The sequence below is a fragment of the Syngnathus typhle genome, linkage group LG4, assembly GCF_033458585.1.
Source record: "Syngnathus typhle isolate RoL2023-S1 ecotype Sweden linkage group LG4, RoL_Styp_1.0, whole genome shotgun sequence".
In the NCBI taxonomy this organism is placed as follows: domain Eukaryota; kingdom Metazoa; phylum Chordata; class Actinopteri; order Syngnathiformes; family Syngnathidae; genus Syngnathus; species Syngnathus typhle.
The window spans coordinates 22,221,018-22,238,622 of record NC_083741.1 but is presented as its reverse complement, the minus strand read 5'-3'; the positions used below and the strand labels follow the sequence as shown (position 1 = coordinate 22,238,622).

Below are 17,605 nucleotides of genomic sequence, written 5' to 3'. Positions count from 1 at the left end.
TTACAAAAATCTCAATGATCATTTTAACGGATCGTGACATAACAACTGGCTTGTACGAGTGCCCAACAATTGCACAAGTGGTGAAACTTCAGTCACGGTACAGAAAATTCCAGATTTTCAAATCCAGGACTGCCGCTATTGTTAGCTTGTGTGTAAGTTACATGTTGATAATGATTACTGTTATAGGGTGAGCAAAACGTTCAATATTTGAACAGCATGTAATAATGCGGCAACAATGATCAGAGGAATTTCTTAAACAGCCAAACGCTGCTCTCATGGCATGGCTATGCTGCTCATTGCCCCTAGGGGGGAAGTCGCTCAGTATCCGAAGAGAGCTACGTATAATATGCTGTGATGTATTAACGCCTGCTACAGTGTTCCTTTCATTTCTTTCATCTGCCAGCCTTCACATGCAATTTATAGGAGAAATGCAATTTCACTACCATTTCCAAGAAAAGAAAAATCTTGCCTTGACATTTTCCCCATTTTCATGTTACATTCAGTATTTGTACATGCACATTGAGACCGGAAAATTGAGAAATGTGGCCTTATCCTTATAAAAATGGTCACTGCAGTTTTTTTTTTTTTACTTTTCTCAGAGGAAAAGGCATTATGATTAGTCCTTGGGTCAGGAGTCAGGTTTCAAATTCCAGGCTGAAAGTGCACATGGCTTTCTGAAAGTGACCGTACACACCAGGGCAAAGTATGAAGCAAGCAGATATTTATTTTATTTTTTCTTTGACTCCTCCACCTCCTCCTCTTCTCTCAAATGCAGACTAAGCTCTGCTTCAGGCTTTCAAACGGAGTGAAGAGATTAAGCTGAGTTAGGCCTACTTTCCATAGATATGATGGTGTGGCACTTTGAAACCCCCTTCCACACAAACGCACGCACAAACACAAACACACACGCACACACACTTTTGAGAGGAAGTGATACTTCTTTTGTTTTGTTTTTTAATTGAGAGTGAATGACAAGTGAACGTTTGTCAATATAATCAGTGCGGTTCAGTGTCTGTTTTCCATAATGTTTAAAAGCAATTTATGTGTTTTACTTGTCAGGGTGGCGACAATGTTGATCGATATGATTATGTGGAAGTATGCCGAGTTTGACAAAATTCTATACCTTTTGTATTAAATTGAATATACATATTGAAACCACTACTACTACTACTTAGGTATCCTTGTACAGTTGTGCGAAATAACATTAGCGTTTTAGCAAAGCATGCTGTGGAAGGCTCCAATGGTACCAGATTTGACAAACATGGTGTAAAATAAGTAAATAAACGATGCAACCTTTTCTTTCCAAATTGTCACTAAGATGAATTGAAGTGCAAATGGTTGTGAATGCAAATATATAATGATCTATTTATTTAGTCAATCTTAATAATCTCTTTATTGTCATATGATTGGTTGAGGTGCTACAAAAATTAGCAATTGTGCGCAAAAGGCATGATTGAATGTGACAATCAGGCAGAAATTTTTGATTGACGATTGTTCCCGCTGAGTGTGATGAGCGTTTGAATTACACCTTTTGTCAAACTGCATTGACATTCCTACTAAAATGTGACTGCATGGGCTTCTATGTTTGAGGCCTTGTCGCTATTCTTGTCTCTAGATCATATTCTGAGAGATTGGGCCTACGCATGAACGTGTATTTCTGTTGATCGGCACCAGTTGATCATTTGTTCAGTAGCAGCCTGACATGTGCCATTTTACACGATCGCACTTGGCCCGTCAGAAACGGAGAACAAAGTGACAGATAAGAAACAGGAAATGAGCTCTTGGAAACATTTATTATGAAATTCTTTAGGTAGAATAGCAGTGTTCAAATAAAGCTTTCAAAAACAGGAGTTGCAATGTTCTAAATAATTGGCAGTTTGTTTTTAGTTCTTTTCAGAGGTCCCAGCAATGAAAATAAAAATCTATTTATAAAGAAAAAAAGCAGAGCAAATCAAACCAAAATTAAGTCCATTATTTTTTAACACAGCACATTAGGCAAAATTACCAGGAGTTCAATTTACATGAAACATATCATATATATACACAATAAAGATTTACATAGATGAGGGTTACAGAGTCTTTGTGAGTGATGTGACACAGCAGTCAATGGCAGTCGCATTTCACGTCAAACAACCGCCCACACCACACCGACCCTTCCGAGCCCCCCTCCCTTGCCCCCTACCGGCTAGCCTTGGGCATGTTTGTCTGGCACAGCCATTATCACAACTATTAGCTTGGACGCGGGCTCAAGCTAGTGACCGAGCAGCAGCGGCCCGTGCGTCACATGTAACAACAAGTGAATGACAAAGACATTTCTCCCTCTGGGTTTGTCATGTCAAGAAATACAGAAATGCTTTGCCCGTCTTTTACACCAGCGAGGGAAAACAAAGCGCTCCCATCTGTCACAAATGATCAGAACACAAAAACGGTGACCATGCCGTCGGTGATTTAACATTGCATTGACCCGCCGAAGAAAATTGGCTGAAAGGTGCGGCGGAGGAGGGCAGTCGGTGGTGGGTGAGGTGAAAAAGAAGGGATGGGGACATTCACACAATGATATACCATTATAACTGTAGATCATTTTTGTGGACAAGCAACAAGTCAAGAAACATTTTCTTCCACCCTCTACTCTTATTTTACATACGCCGTAGAAATCGAAAAGTATTTTCTCGCCATGTTAGACGAAAACATAACGCGAGTACGTCGGCTTGATTGATTGTAGTGGAAGGTTGCGCGATGTCTTCTGGATTAGTGAAAACGTGAAGATGACTGAAGTCGTGACAGTCCCACAAAAGCTAAAATAATGTTTTTTTTTCTGGTTGTTGTTTTGTGCATGCAGAACATGAATATCCATCCTATAGTGACTCTCGGGATGATTGATCATCGGTCAATTTGCTGTGAGAATTTGCAGAGATAGACGATGTTTACTTTTAAGATGAATGGCTTGTCAGCCAAAAGTGGCAGACAAACAAACGAATGATAGACAGAGAAAAATCGCATATGCACACGCACGCGTGTACACATACGCAAAGACACTCTTTGATTTATGAAAGCATTTGCTGTTATCAAAACGGAATTTTTATATATGATGCCAAACTCAAGGATGAGGGTGGAAAATATACTCACAGGAATACAAATATGCACAAACAAATGAAGTATAATTCCTGGTAATTTGCCATCATCTGTGTTTTGGGTAGTCTGCTTCAGGAATAAATATATCTAAAAACAAAATCAACAAAGACCTCATTTGGTTTAACAGCGGAGAAGAAAAGCAAATAACTCATGGTCCAGCAGCTTTACAGACAGGGTTGATTTATTTAGTTATTTTGTGCAGACAAAAGTAGATCCCCTCAAGGCTCTGATTTAGTCTGCTACTTGCCAACGTCCGATAGCTTAGTTGAGGCCACACGTCATTCCATTTAAGCATGTACACAGATAGGGCAGGACTATTTCTTGTCGCATGTTCTCACCAGGGACATGAATGAGGTGTCATGTTTGTGTAAAACCTTTAATTTGTCTTTACGATGAAGTTTGGGGGGGAGAACTGAATTGTAGTATCGTCGTCACCTTTCCTTTGAGAGTATTTCAACATTATCAACGACTATTAATCTTCCCTGCTTCCATCAACTCTCATCACTTCTCATTAATGTGGCAAATTAACCTGCACAGCAAAGTCGACCCCTCCAAGGTGACTTAATCGCGATGGCTTTTATTTCTCCGTCTATTTTGTCATGAAACAAAAAGACACAGTTCGTGACAATACGCTTCAAATGATCGTTATCAGACTTCTTCAGAACTTGTCGATGAGCTGATCACTTAAATCAGGTGTGTTGGATGAGGGAACTATCTAAAACAGGAAGTGCAGCAGCCCACGAGGACCCGGAGCTGATCATCTCAAGACTATCTATGAAAGAAACAAGGCTATTAAAAGAATCCTGCGGTCAATAATCAATTATTTCTTTCTGCCATCTTGGGAGTTTAGTTGATTATTATACACAAGCGCTTATTTCCAGTCAGCTTCTTCCCCAGCTAATTACTCTTGGAATACATCACTCGCCATCAGATACGAGTACAGTCCAAGTTCCAAGCGAAACGTTTCCAAAGGCAGTTCTTATAAAATGTTCCTTTTAGCTGCAGTCTGATTTGCACATCAGAGTGAACAGTGTGTGAAAACGCAACCGTCGGTCCATGCTTCTAAGTGCAAGCGTGTTTGCTTTCATATTCCAAAAAAAAATAAAAATAATAATATCACCCGTGGCAAATGAATGCTTGGTTGGAGAAATGTGGTCATATCACTGTAAGTCCCATATAAAGCTGGTAATTGTGCAGTGCGCACCCACATACAGCGTATTGTCACATTACCATAACAAAGTGAGTGGGGGGAAAAAAAAATGGACCCATCTCATCCTCATGGGCCTCTCGCATAATAGACAGCCTTATTTTCACATTCACGATGGAAATTAGGTGACGAAGGAAGACTATTTTCAAATTTTCTCTCACTGATTTTGTCCTGGCAAATAGTGTACCTGCATAAGCATTGATAAATTAAAGCAAGGATTGTAATCAGTTTAGCACCGTGCCTAACGCACCATCTCACTGACTACTTATAAGCTCGCTACACTCGCTGAAATCAAATCAACGTGTTCTCAACATGAGCCTGGGGATCTCATGTACAGGGTGCAGATGATGCATAGCCAACGGGCACGTGTTCGGCTAGTCAGCCATACCTGCGTCTCGCTTTCAGATTCCATGTTCTCGTCCATATATCGTACAAGTGGCGCGAGATGAAACTAAAAGGAAGTGATGCTGAAAAAGCAACTTGTTTTTCTTAGAAGCTTGTGTCGCCGTGCAAAAATATGCTTTTTTACGCACTGTTGTTTCCGTTTATGTTGGTCCCGACAGGATAAATAAATGAAAAATATGACAGACAAGGCAAGGATTGCGTCTATCGCTATCAGCACACTGGGGGTCTCTCAAAAATGATACTGCCATTTAAAATGGCTCCCATTTCCTAATGTTAAAGAAAAGGCAGACACTAGAGAAGCGGTGGATTTTTCAGGCTTTGCTGCGGCTGCTCTCGACCTTTCTCATCTGGACGTCTACTTGTTAATCAATTTGCTTTCAATTTTCTTATTTATTGATTGATGCTGATGCTGCATAGAAGTGACTCCTGAGAGATGAAACAGAATTGCTTTTCAATTCGAAGGGGTGTGGGGGGTGGGGGGGGATCAATTCAAAAGCTATTCCCCAAAGCTTTACCCATGTCTTTGCCTTAAACATCCTTGTTCGCTTATTTCACATCAACATCATCAAACAAGAGGAGATGATTGATGATGTTAGTTACTCAAGAGCAAACAATGTAAAGACTAAATTGTCCTATCATGCACTTTTCCACAATGGGGCTATAATGCTAATATGACATTTTACCTTTCAAACCAAAGCACGTGTGTCTGAGAATGTAATAAGTGTCAAGCGTTCACATGTTAATGGGAAAAAAAACATTAACATTAGGATTCAAAAGGAGGCATTGAAAATGTGACCCTCCATGGGTCTGTCTAAACATTTTACCACGATCAATAACTGCCATTTAACCTCAAATATGAATACCTCAGTGAGAGGACGTGGAATTGATACGACGGTAAAATGACTAGCTCTTTGGAGGTCGTTCAAGCCTCAGAAATAGCAGGAAAATAAATCTAATAATTTTCCACTCAGAGAAGCTTGGAAAAAACCCCAAAGATGAAGCATCCAACAGTTTGGCAATAATTAGAAAAAAAATAAAACATTCCATGTGATACTACCACTTATTATGTCACGTCAAAATGAATAGATGAGAGACCAGATGAGATGATCACCCTGGCCAAAAAGAGCGTGCCGCAATCTGAGGGTAGTTTTGATTCTCTTTGTCAAATTAATTTTTGTCACGGGCCACATCGTAGCCATAGTTTTCTTTGGAGGGCCAATATGACTGTAATTGCCTTATCTTATACACAGTATAGACTACACAGCAAACTGAATAACTACTTTGGAAATCTGACACTAATATAACTTCTTCAAATATTTTAAAAAGATTACTAGCAGTATTGCTATTTTTGAAGTGAACACAATTTGTAGTCGATGCACAATTTGTCTTCGTGGGGCATATAAAACGATGTGGTGGGCCCTTCCTGGCCCCCGGGCCTTGACTTTAACACCTATGCTGTAGATGATTGGAGAACCGATGCGCTACAGTTATTTGCACCATAAATGGCACAGTATAAAATACAGTCGACAATGTTTTTGTGCTTCAATGGGTCATGTATCAGACTTATTGATCCCAGTAAGTCTTTCAATGAAGATGCGTGCACTGTATAGTCTCATATCACATGTGCTATCCTGTTTGTCACCCATGTCATCACCTTGCCTCATCCCCCACACCTCCCGCAAGCGGCCACACACTCAAGCTAACTCGAGGGAAAAATGACGAACCAAGCTCCTTTTTTTTGACTGCTAGCTCTCCCACAAAAAGGCACAAAATACTCGTCCGGATGCAGTGACCCGGAGGTACGCATCGACATCAGGTCCCGCGTGGCATCACCCTAGGTGATTCCTCTTCCTCTCCTGGCGAGAGCTTATCATTCCCATCTCTACCTGCCGTTATCAATCTTCTCCGTGCAGCCTCAGCATCATTAGAAGAGAGTATTTCACTAAGAACGCCAACATAGATTTCACTCCTTTCTTATGCTGCCTTGCATGGAGCACTGCAGGCTGGCGGCGCGCCAGGATCCGCCGTACAGCTCAACACTGCCACCTAAGGGTTCAGTACCACCACCAGTCAAGCTTGAGTCAGTAACAACTCCCTCCTCACTTGGCCCTCCCTCTGTCCTCTTTCTCATCCCCACCTCTGCTGCGCCCTGTATTTGTCCATGTGCGTTAGATTAGAACTGTTTGTTGTGTAGTGGGGGCTTTATTAGCAGAAAAATTAATAAGGCTTTGATACGCGAAAAAAAAAAAAAAAGCAGCATGGATTATGTTTAAATTTGAGGCTCATTATTGGCTAATCCTTTTTGAATTGGATGTGTATCAAATCCCAGACAAGGCTCACTCAGTTTGTTAGTGTGCTTTGAGAGGAAGAATTGAATTCCGGCTTTGAGCAAAGCCGTCTGTGACATTCACATTTGACACTACGAGGGACTAATTGTTACGACTCGTTATTGCTTACAGGTATTGAGAACCTTCTCTGGCTTTGTGTGATATCACAGTACACACCAGAACACTGAAACACACAAACAAAATAAACATGAACGTTCGCTCGGGTTTTATGAAAGGTGAGACGTCTTGTATCTTTTTAGCGATTGTGAACCCGTTGTCAGGTTTGAGTAGATAGGCAAGAAAAAAATGTTTCTTTCACAAAGAGCAGTGGGTCACAAGAGATAAATGTACAGTTTGGATCTGTCCTGGGTGTCGAATACACAAAGTAAGGCAGGCACTCACCCATTTTCATTCGGATCATTGTAACTAACAACCTTTTATGACACACAAGCATCAGTCTTTGATTGGACCACCAAGTTATGTGTGTGACGGAAGAGTCCATCAAATCCATAATTGGTGGATGTTTAGTTGCTGTGTTGTTTTTGTTTCATCTTTAAGTTTGATCATTAGTGTGGTCACATCAAATCAGTGTGCTTCCTTGACTTTGTTGTTGCATCGATAATCTAAGTGTGAGAATCGAATGTGAACTGACACTTTAGCACTGAGGAACAGGGCAGTTATAGGCAGTACTTGTAGACCAGTAAAAGTGCTCTTTTACCTGCTGTCTGGTGTGCATGGGCGCCTTGGTCTTGAACCCTCCTTGGGAGCTGCACTCCGAGGCACTGAAGTGGTCTGAGCTTGTGGAGGACCTCTTGGAAAGGGTGTCGCAGCCCCCAACAAAGGTGTTATCCAGCGGCAGCTCCTGAATCACGTGATGCTTCTTGACGGAGACCGGCGTGTCAGCCTTGAGGTGGAAGGCCGATTGCGGTGAGGCAGATTTGTAGTGTCGGGCCAGGTCAGGGCTGCCGGGTTTGAAGGTGGTGGTGGGTGTGGCATTCCAATCAAAGCGTCCTATCCCTTGCTCCTCCAATTCGGTGGGCAGGCTGATGGTTCCGTTGATTGGTTCGTGGGCGGGATCGTTGGGTTTGTTTCCCTCGATGGTAACAAAGTTGAGTAAGGAGCTCTTTGGAGATTTCCTTTTCTTGCGCTTTTTCTTCTTGTTTTGCTTGTTCTCTGTGTTTGGGGACATCCATTCTGTTCCCTGTTTTTTTCTCTGCGCAGCTTTGAACCTGGACGTGTGCCGGCAGCGCAGCAGGACGGTCACAAAGATCACAATGATCACCACTAAGGCGCCAGTCACAAAAGCGATCATGATGGTTAAATAGTCCCCACTTTGATAAGTTTCACTGCTTTCGCTGATGTTGCGCTCAATCGGGGTTTCCATCCGTCGCCGGATGAGATCGGTGATTAGGCTGTAGTTGCCCACAGTGTCGTTGACATAAAGGAATACCAGCACCAGGGTATGGAGGGATTTTGGGTATCCTAAATCACTGATGTTGACCACTAATCTGTGTAATCCTATATCGCTCACTGCGGGCTTCTCCTCCAGCGTGATGTTCCCGGTGACAGGGTCAATCCTGAACAGGCCCTTGTTGTTGCCGTGCACGATGGTGTATTTCAGTTCGGCGTTCATCCCCGTATCGCCGTCCACCGCAAACACCTCGGCAACCACCGATCCCGGGATGGAGGAAAGCGGGACCAGCTTAAAAGACGTGTTGGAGGGCGGGTAGATGACAACGGGGGTGTTGTCGTTGACGTCGATGACGTTGATGGTCACCTTGGCGGCCGAGGAGCAAGGAGGCCTGCCGCTGTCCACGGCCCTCACGTCAAAGGTGTAGGAACTCTGTTGCTCCCGATCAAACGACACGTTGGACTTGATAACGCCGGAGAAAAGATCCAAGATGAAGTTTTCGTTGTCGTTCAGAATGGAAAGTGAAACGGCAGCATTTTCCCCGGCGTCAGAATCCGTCACGGTTATCACGCCAACTGTGCTGTACTTTGGGAGATTCTCCGAGACAAAAAACTGGAAGTGGTTATGTGTGAACTTGGGGTTGTTGTCATTTTCATCCAGCACGGTTACAATGACGGCCGCTTGGCTCTGCAGAGGCGGGGTGCCGTTATCTCGTGCCGTTATCGTGAACAGAAACTTGTCCTGATCCTCACGGTCAAAAACTCTGGATGCGGTCAGAACCCCCGTTTTCCGATCAAGGTCAAAGAACGAGGCGTTCGGTCCAAGCTGATAAACAATCTCTGCGTTTTTACCACTGTCCTCATCCGTGGCACTTAGAGTGGTGAGGAACAGGTCCCGTTTGTTGTTCTCCATGACAGCCAGTTCAATGACGGGTTGAGTGAAAATAGGGGGGTTGTCATTCTCGTCCTCCAGCCTCACTCTCACCAAGGCGGTCTGATTCAAGCTCGGCTTTCCAGAATCAGAAGCCACAATTTTGAAGTTATATTCCTTGCTGCCTTCGTAGTCGAGCAGGGCAGATGTCTCCAAAAGATACTGGTTGTCGTACACGGCTTTGAGATGGAAGGGCACATCCTTTTCGATGAAACAAATGACCTTGCCGTTGATGTCGGTGTCTTTGTCTGACACTGTGATGAGGGCTATCTTGGTATTAATGGGGTCCTTCTCGGAGAGGAAAACAGTGCCGTTAATGGGACTGATTATATATCTCAAGTCTATATTGGGGGGATTGTCATTGACGTCGGTCACGTTTATTGAAATGATAGCTCTGGCCGGGCTCGGGCTGCCGTCACTAGCCACGACAGAGAGTTTATGTATTGCCGTTTCCTCCCTGTCCAGAGGCCTCTGCACAGTGATGAGGCCGGATGTGCCATTTAGTGCAAACAGCCTCTTTGTAGCAGGTGACACCTGAGTCCCAAATACATATCGAATGTCCGCGTTGGCCCCTACGTCCGCATCGGTGGCCTGAAGCTGCACCACAGACGTGCCGATAGGAGAGTTCTCCGGAATATGCACCTCTACCTGGCTCTCCTTAAAGACGGGTCGGTTATCGTTGACGTCTGTCACGGTGACTTGGAGAATGGCGGTGCTGGATTTCTGCGGGCTGCCGCCATCCTCCACTTTAATTTTCATCACATAGGTATCCTTCTGCTCTCTGTCCAGATTCTGCTGCACAATGAGCTGGGGCCACTTCTCGCCCTCTGGCGTTTCCACTATGTCTAAGCCGAAGGCACTTTGCCCATTGATCAGCTCATATTTGTGCACACTGTTTGGACCGGTGTCTGGGTCAGTGGCCGAAGGAATAGCAAAGCGATTATTAATGAGCGTGTTCTCCGGGATGGAGATGTTGATCACTGGGGATGGGAACATGGGCGCATTATCATTTGTGTCTCTGACGATTATTTTGATTTTAATCAGCCTGAAATAATCATTAGGCAGGATGACCACTTCAATTTCAAAGGCGCACTCGCTGTCCTCAAAGGAGGGACCGGGGCAGAGCTTCTCCCTATCTATTCGGTTTGATGTTGTGAATATTTCACCGGTGCTGCTCAGAACGCGGACCAGAGGGTTGTCTCCTGCTTTGGAGACCAAGCGGTACACAAGATTAGCACTTGCTCCAGTGGCAGCGTTTGTGTGGGAGATGTTAAGGTCTCTGGGTATATTTCCAATGAGGACATTTTCTTGCAGCTCCTCCCTGATGGGGTAGATGAGTTCTTGGGCGATTGAAGGGTCTAACCATATGCAGGCAAGCAAAGCACCCAACAGGTAATAGTCTTTTAGATCCATGACAGAGAAAGCGAGGCAAAAATACTTCTTTCTAAGAAACGGCAGTAGCAGAGTTCTCACTGATGACAGCAATCGTCCAAGCCTAAAAATACATAGAGAATGTGTTGAGTCAATACCTTAAAAGGCAAAGTGATCAAATCAAAAATGACATCCCAACCATTTAAATTCCATACCTAAAAATATTGATCCTCATTCATGAATCGTTCTCAATTGTTCCACCTTTCCATTGACCGGTGATTGTTTTTGAACGACATTCTATAGAATACTCCCGATTCAGCAATATGACTGTTTAATGCAATGTATGTGATTCTACATTTATAAGGCTGAAGATGCTGTTAGATTGTACTCATTATAATGACCTTGTTGAGGTTTAACTCCTTGTCGATTCCACTTGGACTTTAGAGGATAATAAAGGATGAAGAGAAAATATTATAAAGGACATAAACTAAAAATATAAGAAAAATATTTTTAGACATATGAGGCCCTTTCTGGTTTATTTGCCAAAATACCTGAAGAAAAAAGTCAGAAAATCGACTTAACACTGCATCAGTCATTTCAGTGTGAATTGCTCCATCCTGACACCCAATGTTAAAAAATGAACAAGTACATGACCAAACACTTGTGACTTTGATAACCTAGCATTGCACACTTACAAATCAAATTGAAATGAATGGCTACAGCCTTCTAATATATAAAGTGTACACACACTATCGCAACAGAAAATTTGGAGTATGCCAGCCCATGGTCCTCTCATCTTACATTGGCATTGGTAATAAGGTCCGGGAAAACAAACCAAAAAAAAATGAACATTTGAGTTGCACAAACAACGTGAGTGCCTTTTGCATTTCCTCCCCAGTTTAACTTCACTAATGGAAAGGATTTAAGCGCGTGACCTACCTGCGGCTGTTGCGGTGATCAGCGTCTCATCTTCCAGCAGCCAGGTGGTCAGTGGTTTGCGGTGTCTTCCATTAAAGCGTCTCCCAAAATCAATGCTCGGCTCCCGGTCTACGTCCCGTGGAAGGGGGAAAAAAATTGCACTTTAAACCTGCGAAGCAGCGCCGGCGGGGTGAACGCAAGACCAACCACTCTATTCCCTCATGTTTCAAGTCCAAGGGGCTTCATTGTCACTCAAACCTGGCATGAAGCCCATGAGTGGAAAAAGACGTAACGAAGGCAAAAAGAGGTGTAAAATGTCCGATTGTGTTGTCCTCGTTGCTGCAAAAAATTCAAACAAGAGGCGTTCAATGTCACACCAATGCGCCACCTTTACGCGCCTGCACTCATCCTTGCGCTCTCGCTCTCCGGGCTGGATGTCTTCCTCCAACCCTCTCTCTCCTCGGTCGAACCACGGGAGGGGTGGTGAAATACACAGACGCCCACTCATTCGGCCGAACCAGCTTCATTGGTCAAGCCGGCTCTTTTTCAGCTGCGTCGTCACGCGTAATACGAACAAGATTGGCCCGGTGAAACGTCACTTCTTGCGGATCCGAGGGTTGCGCGTTGGGATGCTCCGCGAAGATGCTGCAGGCTGCGGAGACATTTCACCATAACCCCCCAAAAAGCGAGAGTGGGGTGGTCATGACGACGATGACGACAAAGGAGCCGTTGTGCTTATGATTGCTCGAATAAAACAGCGATCGTTCTCGCACGCTGCGGGTATTCACAAAACGCGCGTCAAAGTCAAAAAAGAAAAGTCAACCTGTTAAGCTGCTGCGGTCGTCGGGTAGGAAACTCTCATTGGAATGAATGTGCTGCAAAGCCACCAATCTGAATCCACTTTGGCCAAAAATGTGCTATGCAAGCGTGATCCATGACTTGCTAAAGCATGCAGTTGATAGTCACGATGAATTAAAGTCAAAAAGGGAAAGATGTTGTCTAAGCATGTTTACACAAGCTGCATATTTGCTTTGTGCCCTTCTGCACTTGGCAGCCTGCAGGCACTCATCAGCAATGTCTCCAAGTCATAACCTTGACAGTCATTCCACTCGTCAAAGTCCGACAGTTGTGCGTCTGTGTGGAGGGACACCGTCTCCTTTGCGGGATATAACCTATATTCTTTTCCCATTTAAATGTATGACATGTTCTCCAATAATTGATGACGCAATCATGTGATTTAATTGGGTTGGCACGCACATGCAAATTCATTTGATAAGTTTTATTTCAGCAAAGGGCGGCTTATATGAAGAACTCCCAAATTACACGTCAGAAATGACACGAGGTAACGACAGATAATTATCAGAACAGGTCCCTATTTCATTGTCAATAATGACTTAATTCCAATGCAGTAGCCTCCAAATCATCCACGGCTCTCTCTCTCTGTGTTGCTTCTGGAGAAAGCAAGCGTGCGGTGAGCTTGCATGGTGAACACTGCCATCTTCAGGCGAGTATTCCCCAAATATTTGGACTGGGCAGCCAGCTTGGATCTCAACGCAACAAGCACCTTGTCTCATTTCAAAGCAAAGCAAGGCATGATTGTACAAAAAATACCACAATGAACCACCTTAATTCTCATAACAGGCCAGCAGTTCAAACCTAATGGCGAGGAACCTTTTTTTTCCCCTCCATCAACGTTCAATCAGGAAGCACCCGAGGGGAACCATCATTTCATTCTCGAGCCTTACTCAACGAAATACGCAGGCCAATGAATGTAAATTTGTTGAGAAGCTGGTTTCTGACTTTGGAGATGTCATGTTGTTTCGCCTGTGCCTTAGAAGGTCCAATTTCCTTTTTGTCAAAGACTTTTCTTTCCAGGGCACGCTTCAATGAATATCTGGATCCAGCCATTAATGATTGCAGTAGCTTGTTTAAATTAGCCTACTTCTATTAATCGCACAAAGAAAGCATTAAAACAGGCTCAGCAGTCTTTATCACCACAGCTTTCAAAAGAGATTATCTTTCACATGACCTGACGGTCCCGGGAGCTTCTCACGCCAAATATAGTGTTGCTCACGTTTGTTATCTCCCTATTTAGTGGGCTGAACTGGCTACAGCTAATGTTGCTGCCAGTCAAGCGCTTGACAGGTGATGAATAATGTAGTATGCTAATATATGTTCTAGGAGGCGAGGTGCACCTCCTACAACCTCACACTCCAGACAGAGCCTAAGGGAAGCGTCCAAAGCCGAGGTCTTCAAATTCCCCGTACGCCAATACAGTCAATCACAGCGCTCACCTTCATTTGATTCTCACACTGATTTATTGACTTTCCTCATGCTGTTGAATTGGCCGCATGAATAATACAGGGAAACAAACATGCTTCGCTTTCATGCTCATAAAAGCAAAAGGTCAAGGCAGTAATTAATGTATTTTCACAATAAAGGTCTTTGGAGCTGCTGCCCTAGAAAATGCTAACAGCCGGTGGCCCGACTTTCTAATTGATTGCGTGCAAACAAAGCATGTTTGTATAATTATATTTACCGTATTTTCCGGCCTATAAGGCGCACCGGACTATAAGGCGCACCTTCAATGAATGGCCCATTTTAAAACTTTATCCTTATATAAGGCGCACCGGACTATAAGGCGCACCATTAATGCATCATGTCAGATTTTTAATCCAAATCAAATCATTCTCCATTTTATCTTTTTTATTTCAACTTCAGACGGAACAAATGACTTTATAATCATAAAATATTGATCCATAGTCTTTTTGAGTCATGATTCATAGTCTTCAGCGGGCCACTTATGATTGATTTCATGACACAATGCTTTGGGCCAGTTTAAATTTAGGAATTTGGTCCATATATAAGGCGCACCGGACTATAAGGCGCACTGTTGGTTTTTGAGAAAATTTTAGGTTTTTAGGTGCGCCTTATAGGGCGGAAAATACGGTACTTATAAATGTATTTGTTGTTGTTATTAGAACATATTAGATTTCAGTGCAAGAGTTCTTTCAAAGGTTTTGTTTCCCTGACAGGAATGAAATGACATGATTTACTTTGAAACGATCACGTCGATTTTCTGTGGATCCTCCGTTTTAACACAACAATCGTAGCAGACTCGATTCTTCTGTGCCAAAGTAGCAAAGAGTCGCCGCGGCTGCTGATGAAAATCTCGGCCTTTTGCCTTTAAGCCCTCTCACAAGAGCGGTAATGACCCAGTGGATAATTGGCATCGCACACGGGGTAGATCCTGAATACCAATCAGGCATTGCACTGATTTGAAAGTTTACTTTACACTGTAGTAGCCTAAATCCACTTAGTTGATGCTTGAATTATAATTACAGTTTGTTACTTTATTTTCAAAGACTTCCAAGTCTGACAGTGATTTTCTTTTTTTGTCATTGGTTGCTACGATGCATTTGGATTATTGGCATGGCCTAAAAATGTGTAATTTGTCTAAGAGAACCTGGAGAGTAAATTAACACTATAGGTGAACATTTGAATTTGATACTCTTAGTCCCATATTGGTGTAATCTTGGAAAAATAATAATTCCGAAGGCTCGCCTTGCCATATCTTTGAATTCGACATGATGTTCCAGACTATGCGCTGAAAAAGGTCAAGCATTTCTTTTCATTCGCCTTGCTTAGTGAAATGCAAGCAAGGAGCCACATGTTTAGATAGAAAACTCAGACTGCTGGAGCGGCTGAAAGAAAATTCTGCTACATGAACAGTCTGCTCTGCAGTCTGACCTTGTGCATATCTTGTAAAAGTTAGAGACGCATCTTGCTTCTTTTCTTTTTTTTTTTTTTTAAGTCTGCATAATGCTCAGGGACTGATTGATAAATAGCTACAACTCTGAAGAGTTTTCCAGATGATGCAAAAAATTATATATACACTACCGTTCAAAAGTTTGGGGCCGCAAAATTGTTTGGGTGACCCCAAACTTTTGAACGGTAGTGTATATATTTATTTAGATAATTATTTATAGATTATATATATAATCTGTGTAAAAAATCTTATAATATATATGTATACTTACATTCATAGATTATATATAATCTTATACAAATATAATTTATAATATTTAATTCATAATATTTTATTATAATAATATTTACACTACCGTTCAAAAGTTTGGGGTCACCCAAACAATTTTGTGACCCCAAACTTTTGAACGGTAGTGTATATAAATGACTTTATGAATTAAATAACTGTTATTATTATTATTATTGTTATTATTATGTACGTAAGGCAGACGGTACCCAGGCTTAGTCATCAGTCAATCACACCGCGCATGCAGATAAGACAGACCATTCCCAACTGGCCGCAGATGGACACTAACGATGTTGTACATCCTGTCTTTAAAGAGTTGCAGCAGGTTAACTTGTCTTAGGCCGGAAAACACGGGTGTGCAGGTCTGCATTTTATTATGCGAGAGTGCACCACAGGGATTTACAGGGACATGGAACTGTGATGCTTTCCTAATGAGAGTCTTCTCCTTGCTAATTGAGGCTCTTTTCACCAATGTTGTGTGACTTCCAGAAAAAAAAATCAACTGTTGACCAAAACGATCTTTAGTCCCACTGTGTATGGATAGTAGCTATCCTTTCATTTTTATTTTGTCATTCAAGTGTCATTTATTTTATTTTTACAATGACACATCCAGGTTGTAATTTCATACTATGCCAGTGTACTACAATGCAATTGAATCTCCCCGACAAAAAAGTAACACATTACCAAACTTTATTATTATTCTTGTCAGCTCACTTTAGAAAGTCACAATCTTTGGCATTGCAATAATAGCTAAAAAAAAAAAAAAAAAAAAGTTCAGTGCCAGGAGAGCTTTACAGTACACCTGCAGGCTGCCAGAAGCAATCAATATTTTCCTGTTTGTGTTGCCTGACAATGATGGGGTCTTTTGTGCAATAGGTAAATTACTATTTTCTGTTATCCAGTAATATTACAAGGTATTTTAAATAGATAGACAGCCCGAGTTATTACTTTTTTTTTTCCCGCAAAGTCACGTACTGCACCTTTGTCTGTGTCTGTGTGATAAAAGTTGCAAGCGCGTATTTTATGCAAAAGTCCATCAAGCATTGCTGGCACATTGAGGTCCTGTCATGTTGTCTAATGATCAATTCTGATCATGACAGGTGCATTGAGGCATTGATATGGCTTCCTTCCTTTTGCCGTTGTATCTGCCAACACTGTCACGGCTAAATGATCAACGGTAAATAACACAAGGGTTCCTGACAGGACCGTTGAAATTATTCACTCACCTTGATAAGAAGCTGATTACTGCTGCTTGTTCAGCTGTATCATGTCTCATCCGAGACAGTTATTGTAAGTAAAACACGCGTCCTCAACCTGAGCAGGTGGGCAGGCGTGTTTGTTTTTGTAGTTTCTGATGATCTGACTTCATGATCTTACGCTAGCTTGAGTCATTTCTAAGCAAACGTGATATAAATAGTACCGTATTTTCCGGCCTATAAGGCGCACCGGACTATAAGGCGCACCTTCAATGAATGGCCCATTTTAAAACTTTATCCTTATATAAGGCGCACCGGACTATAAGGCGCACCATTAATGCATCATGTCAGATTTTTAATCCAAATCAAATCATTCTCCATTTTATCTTTTTTATTTCAACTTCAGACAGAACAAATTACTTTATAATCATAAAATAATGATCCATAGTCTTTTTGAGTCATGATTCATAGTCTTCAGCGGGCCACTTATGATTGATTTCATGACACAATACTTCGGGCCAGTTTGAATTTAGGAATTTGGTCCATATATAAGGCGCACCGGACGCACTGTTGGTTTTTGAGAAGATTTTAGGTTTTTAGGTGCGCCTTATAGGGCGGAAAATACGGTAGATCATTATTGTCACGATAAAAATA

At 42.4% G+C, this 17,605-nt stretch overlaps 1 protein-coding gene across 3 annotated transcripts in view; it reads right to left on the bottom strand.

Moving 5' to 3' along the window:
* The window catches only part of LOC133153154 (protocadherin-9), a 108,163-nt gene extending 96,012 nt beyond the window's left edge, over positions 1 to 12,151 (bottom strand). For 2 of the 3 annotated variants that reach the window (XM_061277237.1, XM_061277238.1), the window contains exons 1-2: positions 11,723 to 12,151; positions 7,790 to 10,907 (exon numbers count right to left, since the gene is read on the bottom strand). In XM_061277237.1, coding sequence (XP_061133221.1) covers positions 7,790 to 10,825 — 3,036 coding nt within the window. In that variant the 5' untranslated portion in view covers positions 10,826 to 10,907; positions 11,723 to 12,151. Of the gene's footprint in view, positions 1 to 1,774; positions 3,905 to 7,789; positions 10,908 to 11,722 lie in introns of those variants that run through there. The other variant, XM_061277239.1, reaches the window with a different exon arrangement.
* Positions 12,152 to 17,605: the final 5,454 nt, after the last annotated feature.